At 39.4% G+C, this 15,950-nt stretch overlaps 1 protein-coding gene across 1 annotated transcript; it reads left to right on the top strand.

The window, feature by feature from the left end:
• The first annotated feature begins 493 nt into the window (after window positions 1–493).
• Window positions 494–1,562, top strand: PLMT (phospholipid N-methyltransferase). Its single transcript, XM_087376163.1, has 2 exons — window positions 494–916; window positions 1,039–1,562. The coding sequence occupies exons 1-2, from the start codon at window positions 648–650 to the stop codon at window positions 1,289–1,291; spliced, it is 522 nt and encodes a 173-aa protein (XP_087232289.1). The 5' UTR covers window positions 494–647; the 3' UTR covers window positions 1,292–1,562.
• Window positions 1,563–15,950: the final 14,388 nt, after the last annotated feature.

Raw genomic sequence — 15,950 nt, forward strand, 5'->3', positions numbered from 1 at the left:
TTCACATTGAGGGCTTACGTGTAAATTTGCATGGTATAAGGGACAATGAATTTTGAGGTAGGCCTAGAACATTGGTGATCACAATGGCACTGTATGAATTGTGAGGCAGGCATAGAACACCACTGATACACAATGAAACTCTATGCCTTACACACCTGAGTACCTATAAACATACAGGACGCTACCCCATACGTAAGGCATTGAAAAATTGCCCATTCGTTGAATCCAATGTCTATCTGCAAGACAGTGGAAATGACAAGTAGGAAGAAGGTTACAAGAAGTTGAGTATGCGAGCTCCAAGGACGACCTTGTCAATCTACAAGCTCTTTAGAATGGCCTTCTTCCAACCTCACAATGGCCTTCTTCCAACGTCGTGGATTAGAGAAGGGGGTGATTGAAAGAGGTGACACATACAGAGGCGAGCTTGAGTGGCATGTGTGTGAGGAGCAGAGGGACACGTGGTGGAAAGAGAATTAGCTCCCCTTGACCCTTAAAGAGAGGAGAAGAAGAGAAGAAGAAGAAGAAGAAAAGAGAAAAGAAGAGAAGAGAGAAGAGAAGAAGAGAAGGGGGCAATACAGATGTGATGAGAGTCATGCTCAATTCCTCTGCAGAATAGGTTCCTTAGTGCATTTTCCTCTAGTCTCAGAATGGCTATCGAGGAATCCCTGGGGTTGCATAGCTTCATCGTCTGCTTCGCCATTTTGCTGCCTTTCCCTTTCTACTGGTTCCTCTGGAACTTCCCCCAGACTTGGACCCAAATCTGCGGTCCCTCCGTCGATCCTTGCCATCGTATGGCCCAGATCTCCACCCTCCTTAAACTTGGACAATTCGCGGCTCTGTTTCCTGTGTCCACCCTCTCTTGGCCTCCATTCTATTCTTTGCTGCTCATCTTGGTCGGTCAGTTCCTCAACTTCAGGTGGGTGCTTCGAGAAGATCTCTAATGCTGCTTCAGCGCCTTCACAAAGCTCAAAATGCTTTAATGGTTATCATTTTCTTTCTAGTTTTGTTCAGAGGGATTACGAGCGTCATTGTGTGCAGGGTTTATCAGCTTCTTGGAGAAGACGGTGTGTATTACGGAGTGCGCTTTGGGAAAGACATTCCTTGGGTAGAAGGGTTCCCTTTCGGATACATGCGGGATCCGCAATACATAGGCAGCACTCTCAGCCTACTGGGCTGTCTTTGTTGGGTGCCTTGGCAGTATGTGGTACTTTGGTCTTGCGGTTACCTATTTATGAGTTTTGTAGAAAGAGAGGAAGACGCCTCTTCGCGAGCAAAGCCATTCAAGAGATGATTTGAAGCTTATCTTGCAGGCATTTTTTCATTGCTTTCCCAGCATTTTTTCAAAAGCTAGATGTCTTGTTGTAGCTTCAAGGTCATCAGTCTTTTCATGAGGATGTTATCCAAGCAGAGATGATACTTCTCTGCTCATTACCCCCCTTCTCATTAGGGCGTCGTGTGAGAAATTGCCTCACAAATAAAACTGGGCTTAAACTCAAAGCATAGCAGCATTGCATGCTTTATAACCTGATTTGGTTTTCAAGCTTGAATTCGGTTTTCATTCATCCTCGTTAGTTCTTCCATATAGAAGTTATCGTCTTCTATAAATTTTTACTAATGCAGGAAAATGTTTGACACATTCACCCAGTACAACTAATCGTCAACACGACTTTCAAGAGGTTCACACATGTCAAGTTTTACTAGAGCCATTGATATATTTTGGATGCGTTCTAGTCCCTTTCAACCACATGTTTTAGTTGGTTAGATTTAGAAATTATAGTCTAGCTAATTGAGAGTAAAGCACTGTAAAGAATGTCGAATTTTTCTTGACTTTCATGGTGTTCATACGACTTCTCTCAACACATGGTGGCCGCAATTTTATTTGTGAAAATATCTTGAAGAACTCCTTTGCCAAATACAATCTCCTTTCTTTTTTTTGAGCAATTTACTAACATTTTATTACAAATCCTTTATTAGGCGATCTATTAGTTGTCTTTTGTCCAATTTTGTCATGCTAGGGAATTCTGTCACGCATTTGTCTTCTTTTGGTTTATAGTTTGATTTTGTTTATTGAAAGATATTTTATTACATGGTTCTGTTTTTGTTTTTTGTTTTATTATGACTCAATAGGAGTAACTAAATGAAAATTTTCATGTAGGATTCCTGGAGTGTGGTCTAGGGTACGTAGATGTGAGAGACAGGATACAATTTCCTACGACTTCCCAATTTATGAATGATTTTGAAAGTAAATTCTTGTAATAGTAGCATCCAATGCACTAGACATCCTTGGATGGTTTGTTTGATTGACCGAATACCAATAGAGGCCCCCAAATTGAATTTGGGGTCTTATTTATTAATTAGTGAGGGCGCGACGCTCGATTAGGGCAATTAACCTAAGGTTTAGGCCGATTAACATTCGTAGAAGGTTGGATGGTTCTAGAGTCCAAAGTGGACATCATGTAGCTTCTACTCTCCAGAAGGTTCTGTTGGTTGCTATAAAGAGCAGGCCAGGTTGAATGGAGAAGGGCAAAGTAAGAAGGGGGTTGTTAAAGCCTCCCAACCACTGCGATGATCAGTAGGGAAGGAGAAACAAGAGGGGAGGGCTAAGTCACATTGTTTTTTGTTCAAAAGCTTTTGAGTTCATTAAGCCTTAAAAAATCTTTTATGAGCTCATATGTTGTTTTGAACCCAACAAATTGAAGTTGTTTAATGATTTTGGATTTGCTTGGTCTTATACCCCTAACATCCCCAAATGGTTATACCACCCCTTTGACACTTTTTCCACTTCATATGAGGTGGCCTACTCTTGCACTTGCATGAAGTACAAGTGCTTTGCTCCCTTTCTAAAGATGGAATTTCTTAACAAACTACATGTCCTTACCACGGACATTGACATTTGTCACCACCCTAAATTGAAAGAGTTCATTTCAAAAGGACTCAACCACATCCCACGCTTACCACCGAATTCTTTCATTATTCTAGAAGAGCTGGTTAAAACCTGGGCCAAAGTCTATATAGTCCTCAAAATCACGCCCCTTGGGCTCCATAAAGACAAAATCAGGACACTTTGTCTATCAAAAATTGATAAAAAATGTCCGAGTTGGGCTTCCTCTTTCCCATGGTTTAAAAACGAACGCATCTTGAGTGAGATGGACTTTCTTTCCTCTCATCTCTTTATTACTGGCCTTGAGAAGTCTCCACAAACCCCTACATTTATATGCAAAAAACTCTATCACATGTTGGCCATTCAGAGATTGTCTGGAAAGGAGTTTGAATTTACCCCCCTTGATGAACAAGTCATTAGCACTTCCATTATTGAATAATTCAACTCGTTTAACTTAGGACAAACTACCATTTATTCTCCCCCCTTTCTTATGTGTACCTATAAATGTCATAAGAACTCTTTTCGTTGGCTCACCAATGCACATTATTGTATTTTTTCTCAATTTACTAGTATTTTAAATTCTGCACTTAGTAATTTTATTCTTGAAATTAAGCATATATCCTTTTTGTTTCATAAAGATGCCTTAGTATTTTGTGGAAAAAGAATCAATTCTTTTTGGCTGATCGATAACTCGATCTCGTTTCTCATCAATCTTCCCCCACTATTGACCTCCATGCACACATTTGATGTTATCACTTGTTATGAAGCCATACCACATAGTGGTGATGATAGCCTTATGGAAGACTAAGACTTACTAAAGAATAATGGATATAAGGGATTTAAATGGCAGAAACGTACTCTCATCCTTACTAAAACCATTAGCCCTCCCTTCTCTTTTGATCTCTCTCTGCATATCAACCATTACATCTTGACTAATGCATTTGTCAAAGTTGGTAATTTTACTGTCAAGCAAACCTTGGGAATACGAATGGGATATTCATGTTACCCATCTTGGTGCAATATTTACCTTCTGAAATTTGAGATTGCCTTTGTCAAACGACTAACAAGGATCAAAAGATGGGACATTGTAGAGGCTTTCCTTTTTTCATTCCGTTATATTGATGACCTTAACTTTTATAACAACCCTTCATCATCCAATGCCTTGACCCCAATCAACCTCAGTCACACGACAATGCCATGTGGATCTACCCTCTTGACGTTATTCAGCTAAAATCCACCTCGGATATGATAGGAAATATTACCACTCACACCACCTTTCTTAACACTTCCTTCACTTTGATCAAACCCTTCATTGGCCTTTTTACCTCTTCTATTGCCTGGAAAAAGGATAAATTACCGGTTCCAAATATCTCCTTTATTCACCTTCATAGCAATAGACCCTTAAACAAATGCTACAAAGTGTGCATCTTCCAAATTATACCTATCATTTATTCTGCTTCAGATCCAGTCCTTGCATGGCTAGACATTCATCTTTTTTGTGCCAATGTCTTTCATCGACATAAGGCCCAAAAACTTATTTTCAACTTCATTGCCACCAACAATTTTCCTAGTGCTCGAATTAACACTTCCCCACTCTTATCTTGGTTTGGTGTGGGGCAGGATACCACATGATGAGTATTCTACCCCCATCATGTGGCATCCTCCCAGGGTCAGGGAGGGTACACACACACACACTTTTATCCAACTTGTACTCCCTCACACACACACACACACACACACACACACACACACACACACACACACACACACACACACACACACACACACATGCACACACATAGTCTTTTATACCTCAAAAATCTTTATTCGTGAGACCTGGGAAATCTTTGCAAACACATAATGTACCTCTTGATACTTTGATTTTTGAATTGCACACGTGAGCCAGTCCAAACTTCTTATGACGTCTTTTGACAATTCCTAATCTATTCCTCAAGAAAATTTAAATAGTAGATATTTCTTCTAAATATCTTTTTCTAATTTGGGGTTAAATCCAAAACTCATGTAAATTTTTCCCCTAGCCCTACAATCCAACTCATACCCCCTCACACACACACACACACACACTTATGCTAGTGTATACATGATTTGGGTTGCCTAGATTATCTTTTCTAGACCATGATATTTTTCTACATTTGATAGAGAATTGATTCCAAGTCTCTTCCTAACTGAACATGGATATACGTCCCCGACAAATTATATATGTTATGGCAAATTCTATGGCCCATGATTGACCTATATTTGGCAACTGTATGGACTAAAGACAAACCTTTGAGTAGACCTTATCATACATTATTTTCAAAACTATGGATCGCCGGTAAGAGATAGTGATGATGGTCGAATTCATAAAGCATGATACAAACAATTGGAGCCTCATGATGCATATACTAATACTTTATGGCCGAAAGAATTCTCATGGAGGTGCATTATTTTCATCCTAAATGTTTTTTAGATTTGTAGTATGACTCATTGGAGGTTTACATAATGCATGCATATGCATGAACCGACGTGGCACATTCAACCATGATAAAAATACAATGCAGTATTGTGGAAGCTTTACATGTTAGTGCACACCTGGATACGTAACGCCAAGTGGAAACTAACCGACTAGGTCAGCCAAAATACATGGATGGCTATTTAAGTGCACTATGAAAGTGTATAATTCATTTGACTTACCACGCTCACGATTCAAATCGCCCCCTTCAGCCTATGCAGCCTACCTTTCGAGATCGATACGACTACTGAGATTCATCTTAAGTTAAAGCTTAGAATTACCTGTGGCTTTGCATAAGCTTGCATGCAACGGGAGTGTAAGTAGTCACCTCCTTCAACTCACGATATTATCAAACGCGATCTATTACAATATTGAGCTTATTGCAAGTAAGGTATTCGGTACATACGATCATCTTTGTTCAATTGTAATGTGATATTTACTTCGTGATAACCTTCCATCGATCGGTTAGTTGTAATAGTCCGTTTTTACATCTGCATTTCGATTGATTACGTACAGTTATATGAGGATTACGCCCACTACTCACAGTTCACATACATCTCAGAAGTACCAAATATTGCGACGCCTTCTAGATCACTGGCTACTTGGATTCATAAGGCTCGTGAACACACAGTTTACAGACCTGGAGAACGCGGTTCGCCATAGTATAACGTGCATATATACTATGTGGCTTCAAGGAAAAAGTGCATAAAGGTTGTGAAATCATGAGGAGTGAGCATCCACTAACTAGGTTACACATTCTACCTAGTACAAATTATCATAACATGGTTGATCGACAACACAGTTGACTGAATGAGGTACTTTTACGACTAATTGACGTTCATTAGCCCTTCTATAGTCTCTTTGATAGTCTCACTTAATTTGATAATCTGCTGATCAATGTACAACTATTATTAATAGTTGGACTCTGATCATGCTTTATAAATACTAGTTAACAATCAGAGTTGATACAATGACAACAAGTGATCAACGGACTTGATACAACTATTTGGAACTTGCTGACCAGACAGGATTAGAAGGATACGGTTCTACTTTAAGAAAGTGGTATTTTTTGGCTTATACTTTTTGTTCTTCCCACCTTATAAAGGATTGGATATGGATTACCATGACTATGGAAATAAAACCCATCATGTTTTTCTAGGTGTGTGATAGAAAATGTAAAATACTTAGACAAGTCTCCTTTCCCTTGTTATACGGGTTGGAATGGCAACAAATACCTTAATATAAGAAGTCATTTTGGTTTAGGAAACTATGGATTCCACATAGGGATATAACCCTATTTTATGATGATCATAGTAAGTTTTATATTGACCAATAGACCAGATTTGTGGAAAATAAGGATACCTTAGAAATTTTGATGAGAATTCTCTCATGACCCCTTACTGGGGAATTTGCATAATGACAGTCCGCGGGAGTGTAACACATGGAGCATTTGCATACCTGTGACTCAAAAATTGGGGTGCCACACGATGCACCACCATCCAAGGTCGATAAGATTTGCTATTATAAATATCTTATTATGTTGTGACATCGATAACAAGTGGAGCTGTGCTTTGAACCCTGTAGTCCCACAACTTTAGGTTCTGGTTCTATCTTGTCCTTGTTGTGGATGGATGCAGGTGAGTGGAGCTCCTTCAATATCATCGGTATTTATAATTGAGCAAAATTACATGGTTTTTTTTTCCATAAACTTTCTTTGTAGAGATTATCTTATCACAAATTTTCTTGATCGATAAGTCTAAGATGGATAATGTTTGTCTTGAAATTGCACACACACACACACGGGGGATGGAGAAGGGAAGATAACCCTCGTCTATTGCCATCCATAACATTATCATATATTTTTTCTTTCTTTGTTCATATGTACTTTCACAGGACTATACTTGGCACAGTGATCTACACAAAATGGGCTATATTGATCCTCTTTCGGCTCCTTCCATTGGGGTCCAAGGATTTTTATCTATTATTTCTAGCAAGGAAATCCATAAATTCATCCAACAACATGACAATGGTTTGCTTTCTATTGATCCAGGGAACCAGCAACTACTATTGATCTAGTTAAGTATTTCAGATTGGTGCCGTACTTGGGAACTTTTTGCAAAATCTTCTGACAATGCCCTTTCCACTATACAAAAGCTATGAAAGGTTATTGGTAAGATCATTTCCAATGATGAATCACAATATGAGGAATATAAGAGAAAATTTGATGGGGTAATTAAATCTTTCTGCCACTAGCACAATGCAGAGTATCTTTTCGATAATGTTGGAGGAACGAAACATAACGCCACGATTACTCCTTTTTCTACAAAATTGCACTCTCTGATTCCTTTTGACACTTTATCTCAAGAAGAGAGAAATGTCCTTACGCAGGACTTCCCTGCACCAGACACTTTGGCTCTTAATATCAAGGATATTTCGGTTAATCCCCTTATCCCAAGAAGGATATTAGAAGGGACATTTGCACATCAGGTGGACCATAAATTGTGGTCACTCAATGACTTAAGCATTACAGCACCCATCACATTTGAAATGTGGGCAGTTTTGGCTGGAATTACTGAGAATAGTGATGCTGTTAAAAAAGAGTACAAGAACATGGCTATTGAAGGTAAGACATCACATACGGACAACATTATCTTACCGGAGCTCAAGTTTGCACTAAATGATTTAGAAGAATCATTTTGCACATCAAAACAAGGAATTTTTTGCAGCCACAAAACTTTATTACCTGCAAAAAAAGTACTAGATGTTTGGAATTATATGCGACCCTACTTAAAGTGCAACTGTAATAATATAGGGTTACAATACTGCCCCAACAAGGTTATGTGGTTTGACCATGCTATATGGTACATACTCAATCATGTACACCTATTTATGCATGGAAACACGATTACAATCAAAATGTATGCCTTCATACAATGGTGCTCTTCTTTTCTTCAATTCTTGGTTAAGCAAGCCATGATTTTTTCTTGCTACCATGATTTAGTCAATGAAGGAGTCAGAGCCACAGTAAGTGATCCTGACATTGATCCATTTCAGGGGCTTAATGGAAAAGGGATTAACTTTTTGGTCAGATCTCAACCCAAAACGGGCCAGAGTTATGGATGAAAGGAAACCCAGAAATTCTAGAGGTGGAAACAACTCGACACGTGGTGGGAGACGTGGTTGTGTGCCAAGAAGAGGAGGCTACCACCCTCCCTTGGGCAGAGGTAGAGGGCAACGCGCAATGGACTCCTATGGGTTCAATAAGGGCAGTGATGCAGGGAGAAGACAAGATACTATTGATTTCTCCCCTGGTGGATCATCCGTGATGGACAGCTCAAGATGTGGTAACACAAGTTATGATACAGAGGAGGGTAGTAAAAACTCTTCCAGAATATCTCTAGTAGAGGATGGGGATCCTACTAAAAGGATTCTTTTTTGACACAGGTTCATAGATTTATCTCTTTTTTGGTTCACGGGAGGAAGATGTTGGAAAGTACAAGAGAAAATGACTTTTCACAATTCGTCCATGTTCTTTTTGATAACCCCTTACTTGAAGGCATAATTTTGAGAGACTTTTTTCTAAATGCATGTAAGTTTTGCAAAGTGATAGTGGAAAATACTATCTTTGATGAAATCTTGTTAACTTGGAAACTCCACAAAAATCTACTTGGGTACATTTATTCTCCAAAAGAAACCTTTTGTAGTAATACTGAGTTACACTGCTCCTGCCACAAATTCGGTAAATTTATCAATAAAAAATGGGATCATGTGGTTAGTTGTGACTTGAGTATAATTGATTACGAACCTTTAAGACATGAGCTCAAAAAAGGGCTTAACTACATATCGGTTAAAAGGCCTTGTATACATGATGCGCATAAAGCACTTGAACAAGCTTGGAAAAATTTGTGCCACATACTTGGCATTTCCCTACGAGCTACTTTGAAATCTTTCAAAAAATTCTCTTATGATTGGCTATGGGACCAATACAGAAAGTTACCTAACCATAAGAAATTTATGAAAGATATATGGGGTGATAAATATTTTTGGGAAAATTTGAGAACTCTCAAGGACCATTTTTTCATGCATGGTATTGATAAGGCTTCTAATAACATCGCATTGGTGTGTCAACAATTTGCTCGTGACTCAACCTTCAAAAGACTTAATGATGGAGATTTCAAATTAGACAATACATTAAATTTAGATGTGAAAATTGAAACTGAACTCCAGGCATTTTCTGTAACACCTCTATCCACTAAATTACCATTTATAATGGGTATATACAAAGCCCATAAGACACTTTTAGATGGATTACCAATGCTGTTGGATGCACTTATGATGAAATTGGGCTTATCAATACATGTATTTTGAAAACATGCGTTTCACAACTTAAAAGTAAATGCGCTAAGACTCAACAAGAGCTCTTTCTCAGAGGAGGAGTCAATTGTTCTTGTTGGTGGGGGATTGACACTACTACACACGGATCCTATTGCGACGTTTACGTACCGACGTTTAGCGCCCGCTTAGCGTTAATCGTCGGTATGAAAAGCGGGTTTCCTAAAGCATCGCTATATAGCGACTTTTGCTAAAAGTCGCTATATAGCGACGTTTATAAACGTCGCTATATAGCGACTTTTAAGTGTCGCTATATAACGACACTGATATACAATTTTAGCATTAATCGTCGGTATGAAAAGCGGGTTTCCTAAAGCATCGCTATATAGTGACTTTTGCTAAAAGTCGCTATATAGCGACGTTTATAAACGTTGCTATATAGCGACTTTTAAGTGTCGCTATATAACGACACTGATATACAATTTTATAGCGACGTTTTTCCAGAGAGGTTTTTTTTTTATATAGGCCTTAAAAGTTAGTTTTTTCCAATGACAAATTTTTTTAAATTTTCATACATGTTTGAGCTCATAGAGAATAAAAAAATGAGAGCATGTACATCAAGTCTTTGAAGCTCATATATTCATGTCCAAGTTTGAGATGAGAAAAATCAAATAAGAGCATTTACATCAATTGTTTCATCTTGAGCCAAGTCTAAGAAGCCAAACAAGTCTATCTCCAACTCTATACCGAGTTGATCTCCTATATCATCATCGTACTCTAACATCGTACGTTCACCTAAAAGTATTTGATCATCTTCTTTAATAAAGTGTGGTGATTCTTGATGATTGTTGTCTTCTTTCTCAATATCGTGATCTCCATCCTCCTCCCATGCGATGTCATTATGCGCATCTTCCTCTTGGCTCATATGGTGATCTACATCTTCTTCGCTAGATTCATCAATTGGATTCAGCATTGGTAGTGGCATCTCCATATCCACATCTCGATCTTCAAAAATTTGCTTACTTCGTGGTGCAACTTGGATCACGTACCACCATCTTGGATCAGAACGATCCGGATGAAAAACCACCTATATTGAAGATGGGTGCCAAATGTCGTCAATTATATATATGAAATTATGCTCAAGTACATGTATCAATGGACTTTGAAAACGAAAGCTTCGACTAATTAAATCATTAGTATGCACCTGCTCACAATGCTCGGGAAGAACAAAAGTATCACTTTCATCGGTCCAATGTTTGGTGGAGTCTATTGCAAAGAGACCGCTACTATCTTTTCTCACTGTCGCATGGGGACCGTTGTAAGTAGTTCTAAACCATTTTACATCAAGAATGAAAATAGTAAATCGTTTGAAATCAATTTCATAGATGTCGCATATGGTTCCACAATAATCCAATTGTGAGGAGAGAAGATTGGTATCCGAAGCACTTGCTCGGCTATTTTGTGTGAAGTTAGCCATGACTCCACAATCATACGTGACTCTCTTTGAATCGATGCGTTCCACGCAAAAATGTCGTCCATATGACCATAGTGCACTGTACTTTTGTACTGTAAAAGAGCATCATTAAAACAATGAAGATGCATCTATTTTATAGCATATATTGCCACAAATAATTACTTAATTACGTCAAGAGGTAAGAAACTTACATGCACCATACATCCAGATGATAACTCTCGCTCGCGCTCGTTTATTGTCTCTCCATCACGTTCAGCTTTACGTAGAGCCAGTTGTAGCTAATCAAGTGACATGTGAGTAGGGAGAAGAGCCAGATCTCGTGGATATGGTTGTGATCGCTTGTACATTACTCTGAATCTCATCCTTGCATTTATTCTTTCTGCTTTGGCCACTTCATATCTCTCAATCCACTTCTGCATCTCAGGGCTATTGAGGATACAAAACTTATTGAATTTCTCCATTTGCTCTTCGCTCATCTTTCTTTCAATCCCTTTTCCTTGGGGAACCTCGCCAATGATGCGATCATCATCCTTGTTGTGCCAAGCTTGCGGCATATCGGGATCCGTGGATGCAAGAAACTCTGTGATATATACCTGCGCACTCTCCATATCCTGGGCAGTCATGCATGGTCCACATCAAGATACCCCTAATTGGTATGTCTAGGAGCTCTGGAAATATCAAAGACCTGCACTTCTCTCCATAATATCTATAACTCCTCTATCAAAGGTGCCATGTACACGTCCATGTTTTTTGCCTTGTACTTTCCTAGCACAAGTAGTGCAAGCATGAGGTGTCCCTTTTTTATTGTTAGCCATGGTGGGATATTGCAATTCACCACGACTATGGGCCATGTCGACCAAGATGTCGAGCGTAACCCGAAAGGATTCACGCCATCCATGGCTAGCCCAAGATGTAAGTTGCGTGGCTCCCTCGCAAAGTCCGGCCACTGATTATCTATGTGCTTCCAAGCTACACAATCTGCGGGAATCCTCAATGTGTCATTAGTGGACCGATGAGATGCATGCCATGTCATCAACTCTGCTATGGATTTGCATCAGAACATGTGTTGTATTCTTGCAATGATGGGAAAGTGTCTCAAGACCTTTACCGGGATCCGCTCACCCTACAAGTCATCTCTATATCGTTGTTCCCCACATTTTGGACAACTAGCCAAATCTCCATGCTCACGATGAAAGAGAATACAATCATTACGGCAAGCATGGATGGTATCATAATCCATACCCACCGTTGTTAGCATCCTTTTCGCTTCATCTCTTGATGCGGGCATGGTATTTGGTGCAGGCAATATCTTCTGGAGCAACCTATGGAAAAGACACTATCCAAATGATGATTCTCAAAACAAACAATATCCAAATAATGAGTCAAATTAATGCAAGAGCTAACCTCATTAAGGCCGAGACACTTGTATCCGACCACCCATACTTTACTTGTAGATTCAAGATTGAGAGACAAGCATGTAGTTTAGACATCCTAGCACCCTCGTACAATTGTGTTGATTGCAACTCTCGCATTTTGACCTCAGACTCTAACATCATGTGTACGTGGGATGTAGTGCCCCTAAAAATGGAATCCATCATGTCGACCATACCCTCGTCATCATCCGGGAGACTATAGTCTTGCTAAAAGTGAGAAGGTATATGCGTACCCTCGTCACCCTCCTCATCCTGTTTTAAGATTTCGTGTAAATATAAGATCTTCTATTTCCTGGCATACAATAAGACTACGAACTTAAATAGCTTTGACTTACCGATAGTCCATCAACACGTGCAACACCAACGGTGGGTACTGGTTCCGGCTCCTCCCCATACATCCGCAAGTGGCGCATGATAATACGACGTTGATGTCGTACTTCTCGCTTGCAATGAGTGCAATGATAGTATAACCTCTCCGTAAGCCACTTCGTGCTCCCGGGCATTGGCGATCATCTTTATATTCTTAATTGGAGTTAAAACTCATGTTTTTCTTTTCTTCCTCTATCCCTACTTGTTTCCTCCTCCCCCCCTTGTTTACGGTTCTACAATATTTTATGCCACCCCATGGATTTATGAAAGGGACCTATGGGTTTTGACGGTATCTAAGAACTCATAGATTTGAACTATATTTAAGATATTTTTGGATAGATCAAGAGATGGGCGAGGATGTCATCCTTTGCCTAATATGCATTGCATATGGAGGACATTAATTGTAGGATGGTACTAACTACTTCTAAGGAACTCCCTCGCCCCTCAAGTTGTCACTTGATCCTCACGGCTACTCCTCCACTTCCTAGTCTTTCCCCATCAACCATGGCGTCATCTCAGGTATGGTTGATTTCGGGAGTGCTGATTGGCCTCTCTTGTGTACCAGCGTTATGTATTCCTTTCCCCTCATGTGGCGACTTATTCTCTTTTTACGTAATATGTATGGTTTGGAACTTTGGTTGCTGGTTTTATCTCCCAGGATCTTTGCTACCGCAACGCCGCTTGCTTGCTCCAAAGATCTCCCATTGACTAATACCCTTTTGCATGGATCGAGTTATAGTTCATAGGCAAACTGCAATATCAGTAGTGAAGCATATGGCTCTAGGGGTGATAAAATATGAAGAGGGGAGAGGAGAAGAGTGGAAATGAGGAGAGAGGGCACAACTAGAGAGCACACCGCAAATGACTAACTATACACTAGATTTAGTTAAAAATGTAGAATATATACAAACCCATTTAATGTTAGGGTTAGGGTTAGGGGATCTAACCCTTTCCTTTATAGCACTCTATTGGGCTAGTGCTATGCACATGTGATCACATGATGGTGCTATGCACACGTGATCACATGATGTTGAGTGTGAACTCTCAACACCTTCCCTCAAGATCAACATCATGAAGTAGGCCTTCCCTCAAGATGATGATTCTGGGGAATCGAAGAAGGACTGATTATTACATTCCATCACAACCCTTTAATGGGAATGTCCTTCCTCTGCATCAAACCAAGAGCTAGTCGGTGTTTCTCGAAAAGCTCTTTACCGAGTGGTTTGGTAAAGATGTTTGCAACATCCTCTTTGCTATCACAATGCTGCAGTGTGATGTCACCAACAAGTAACACCCTCTCTGATGAAGTGCTCTCTGACATCAATGTGCTTTGTCCTGGAGTGATACTGGATTCTTGGCCAATGCTTGAGCCGATTGATTATCACAGTATATTGTTGTTGGCTTTGACTCATCAAAGTAATCTGTTTTTGACAATAGTCTTTTGAGCCATATAGCTTCACATGAACCTGTAGTGAGTGCTCTATATTTTGCTTCAGTCGAAGATAAAGAAACAGTTGGCTGTTTGTTTGACAACCATGATATAGCACCTTGACCAAGGAAAAATGCATATCCCTGTGTCAATCTCCTGGTCTCATGATCTTTGGCATAGTCACTGTCACAGTATCCATGCAACTGTGGATGACTTCCTCTATATTCTATCCCAAGTTGTCTTGTACCTCTGATGTATCTCAAGGCTCTTTTGGCTGCATTCCAGTGAGACTATTTTGGATTTGCCATAAATTGTGCTAGTGAGCTTACTGCATAACAAATATCTGGCCGTGTGATAGTGAGATATATAAGAGATCTGATGAGCTGCCTGTAGTACTTATCATTGATTATAGGCTTTTTTGAATCTTTAGTAAGTTTCAAACTTTGTTCCATGGGAGTGGTTGCAATCTTGCAATATGCCATATGAAACTTCTTTAGGAGACTATCAACATACTTGAGCTGACTCATCAATGTGCTATCTGAATCTCTACAGAACTCAATTCCAAGACAATAGTGCATAAGTCCAAGATCTTTCATGTCGAACTCTGCAGATAATTCTTGTTTTAGTTTTTTGATGAAGCTATCCTTGCTTCCTATCACAATTAGATCATCTACGTACAAAATTGCAATAGTAATGTCTTCCCCTTGAACTTTGTAGTAGAGAGTATGATTTGCATTGGACTTCATGTATCCCATATCAATAAAATGCTTGTCGATTCTGCTGTACCAACTTTTGGGTGCTTGCTTTAAGCCATAGAGACTTTTCTTAAGATGGCAAACCTTATTCTCTTTTCCTGGTTCAACATAACCTGCTGGTTATTGCACATAGACTTCCTCGTCTAGGTAACCATTGAGAAATGCATTCTTGACATCGAGTTGATACACATTCCATCTCCTGAGTGTCACTAGTGATATCAAGAACCATATGGAATCCATCTTTGCTACTATTGAAGCATAAGTCTCATCATAATCCAAACCATATTGTTGTGCAAATCCTTTTGCAACTAGTCTGGCTTTGTATCTTTGAATACTTCCATTTGGATTGTACTTCACCTTGTATACCCATTTGTTTGCTATGGCCTTCTTTCTTGGTGGAAGGTCACATAATTCCCAAGTATTATTCTTATACAAAGCATCCATTTCTTCATTCATAGCAGTTTGCCATTCTGGCTTTCCTACTGCATCTTCGAAGTATACTAGCTCTTCTGTAGTCATGATGGTAGTCATAAGAGCGTAGTTGGTCGTTTCAACCTGAATTCCTTTTCCTTTCTGAGCATATTTCAGTCTAGCTGGAGGTCTACTTTCCCTAGTAGACTGTCTGAGCTACTGTGGCTCTGCTTAGGGTGTTGCTGGAAATTCTTGCTCTTCTTCATCAACCTATTCTATAGATGATTGTGAAGTCAATGCTTCCATCTCCTGTGTGTTTGAGGTTTTCCATTTTGATTCCTCATCAAAGATTAC

This window comes from Dipteris shenzhenensis, chromosome 6 (genome assembly GCF_047967505.1).
Source record: "Dipteris shenzhenensis isolate YYH24624 ecotype China chromosome 6, Dip_SZ_1.0, whole genome shotgun sequence".
NCBI lineage: Eukaryota > Viridiplantae > Streptophyta > Polypodiopsida > Gleicheniales > Dipteridaceae > Dipteris > Dipteris shenzhenensis.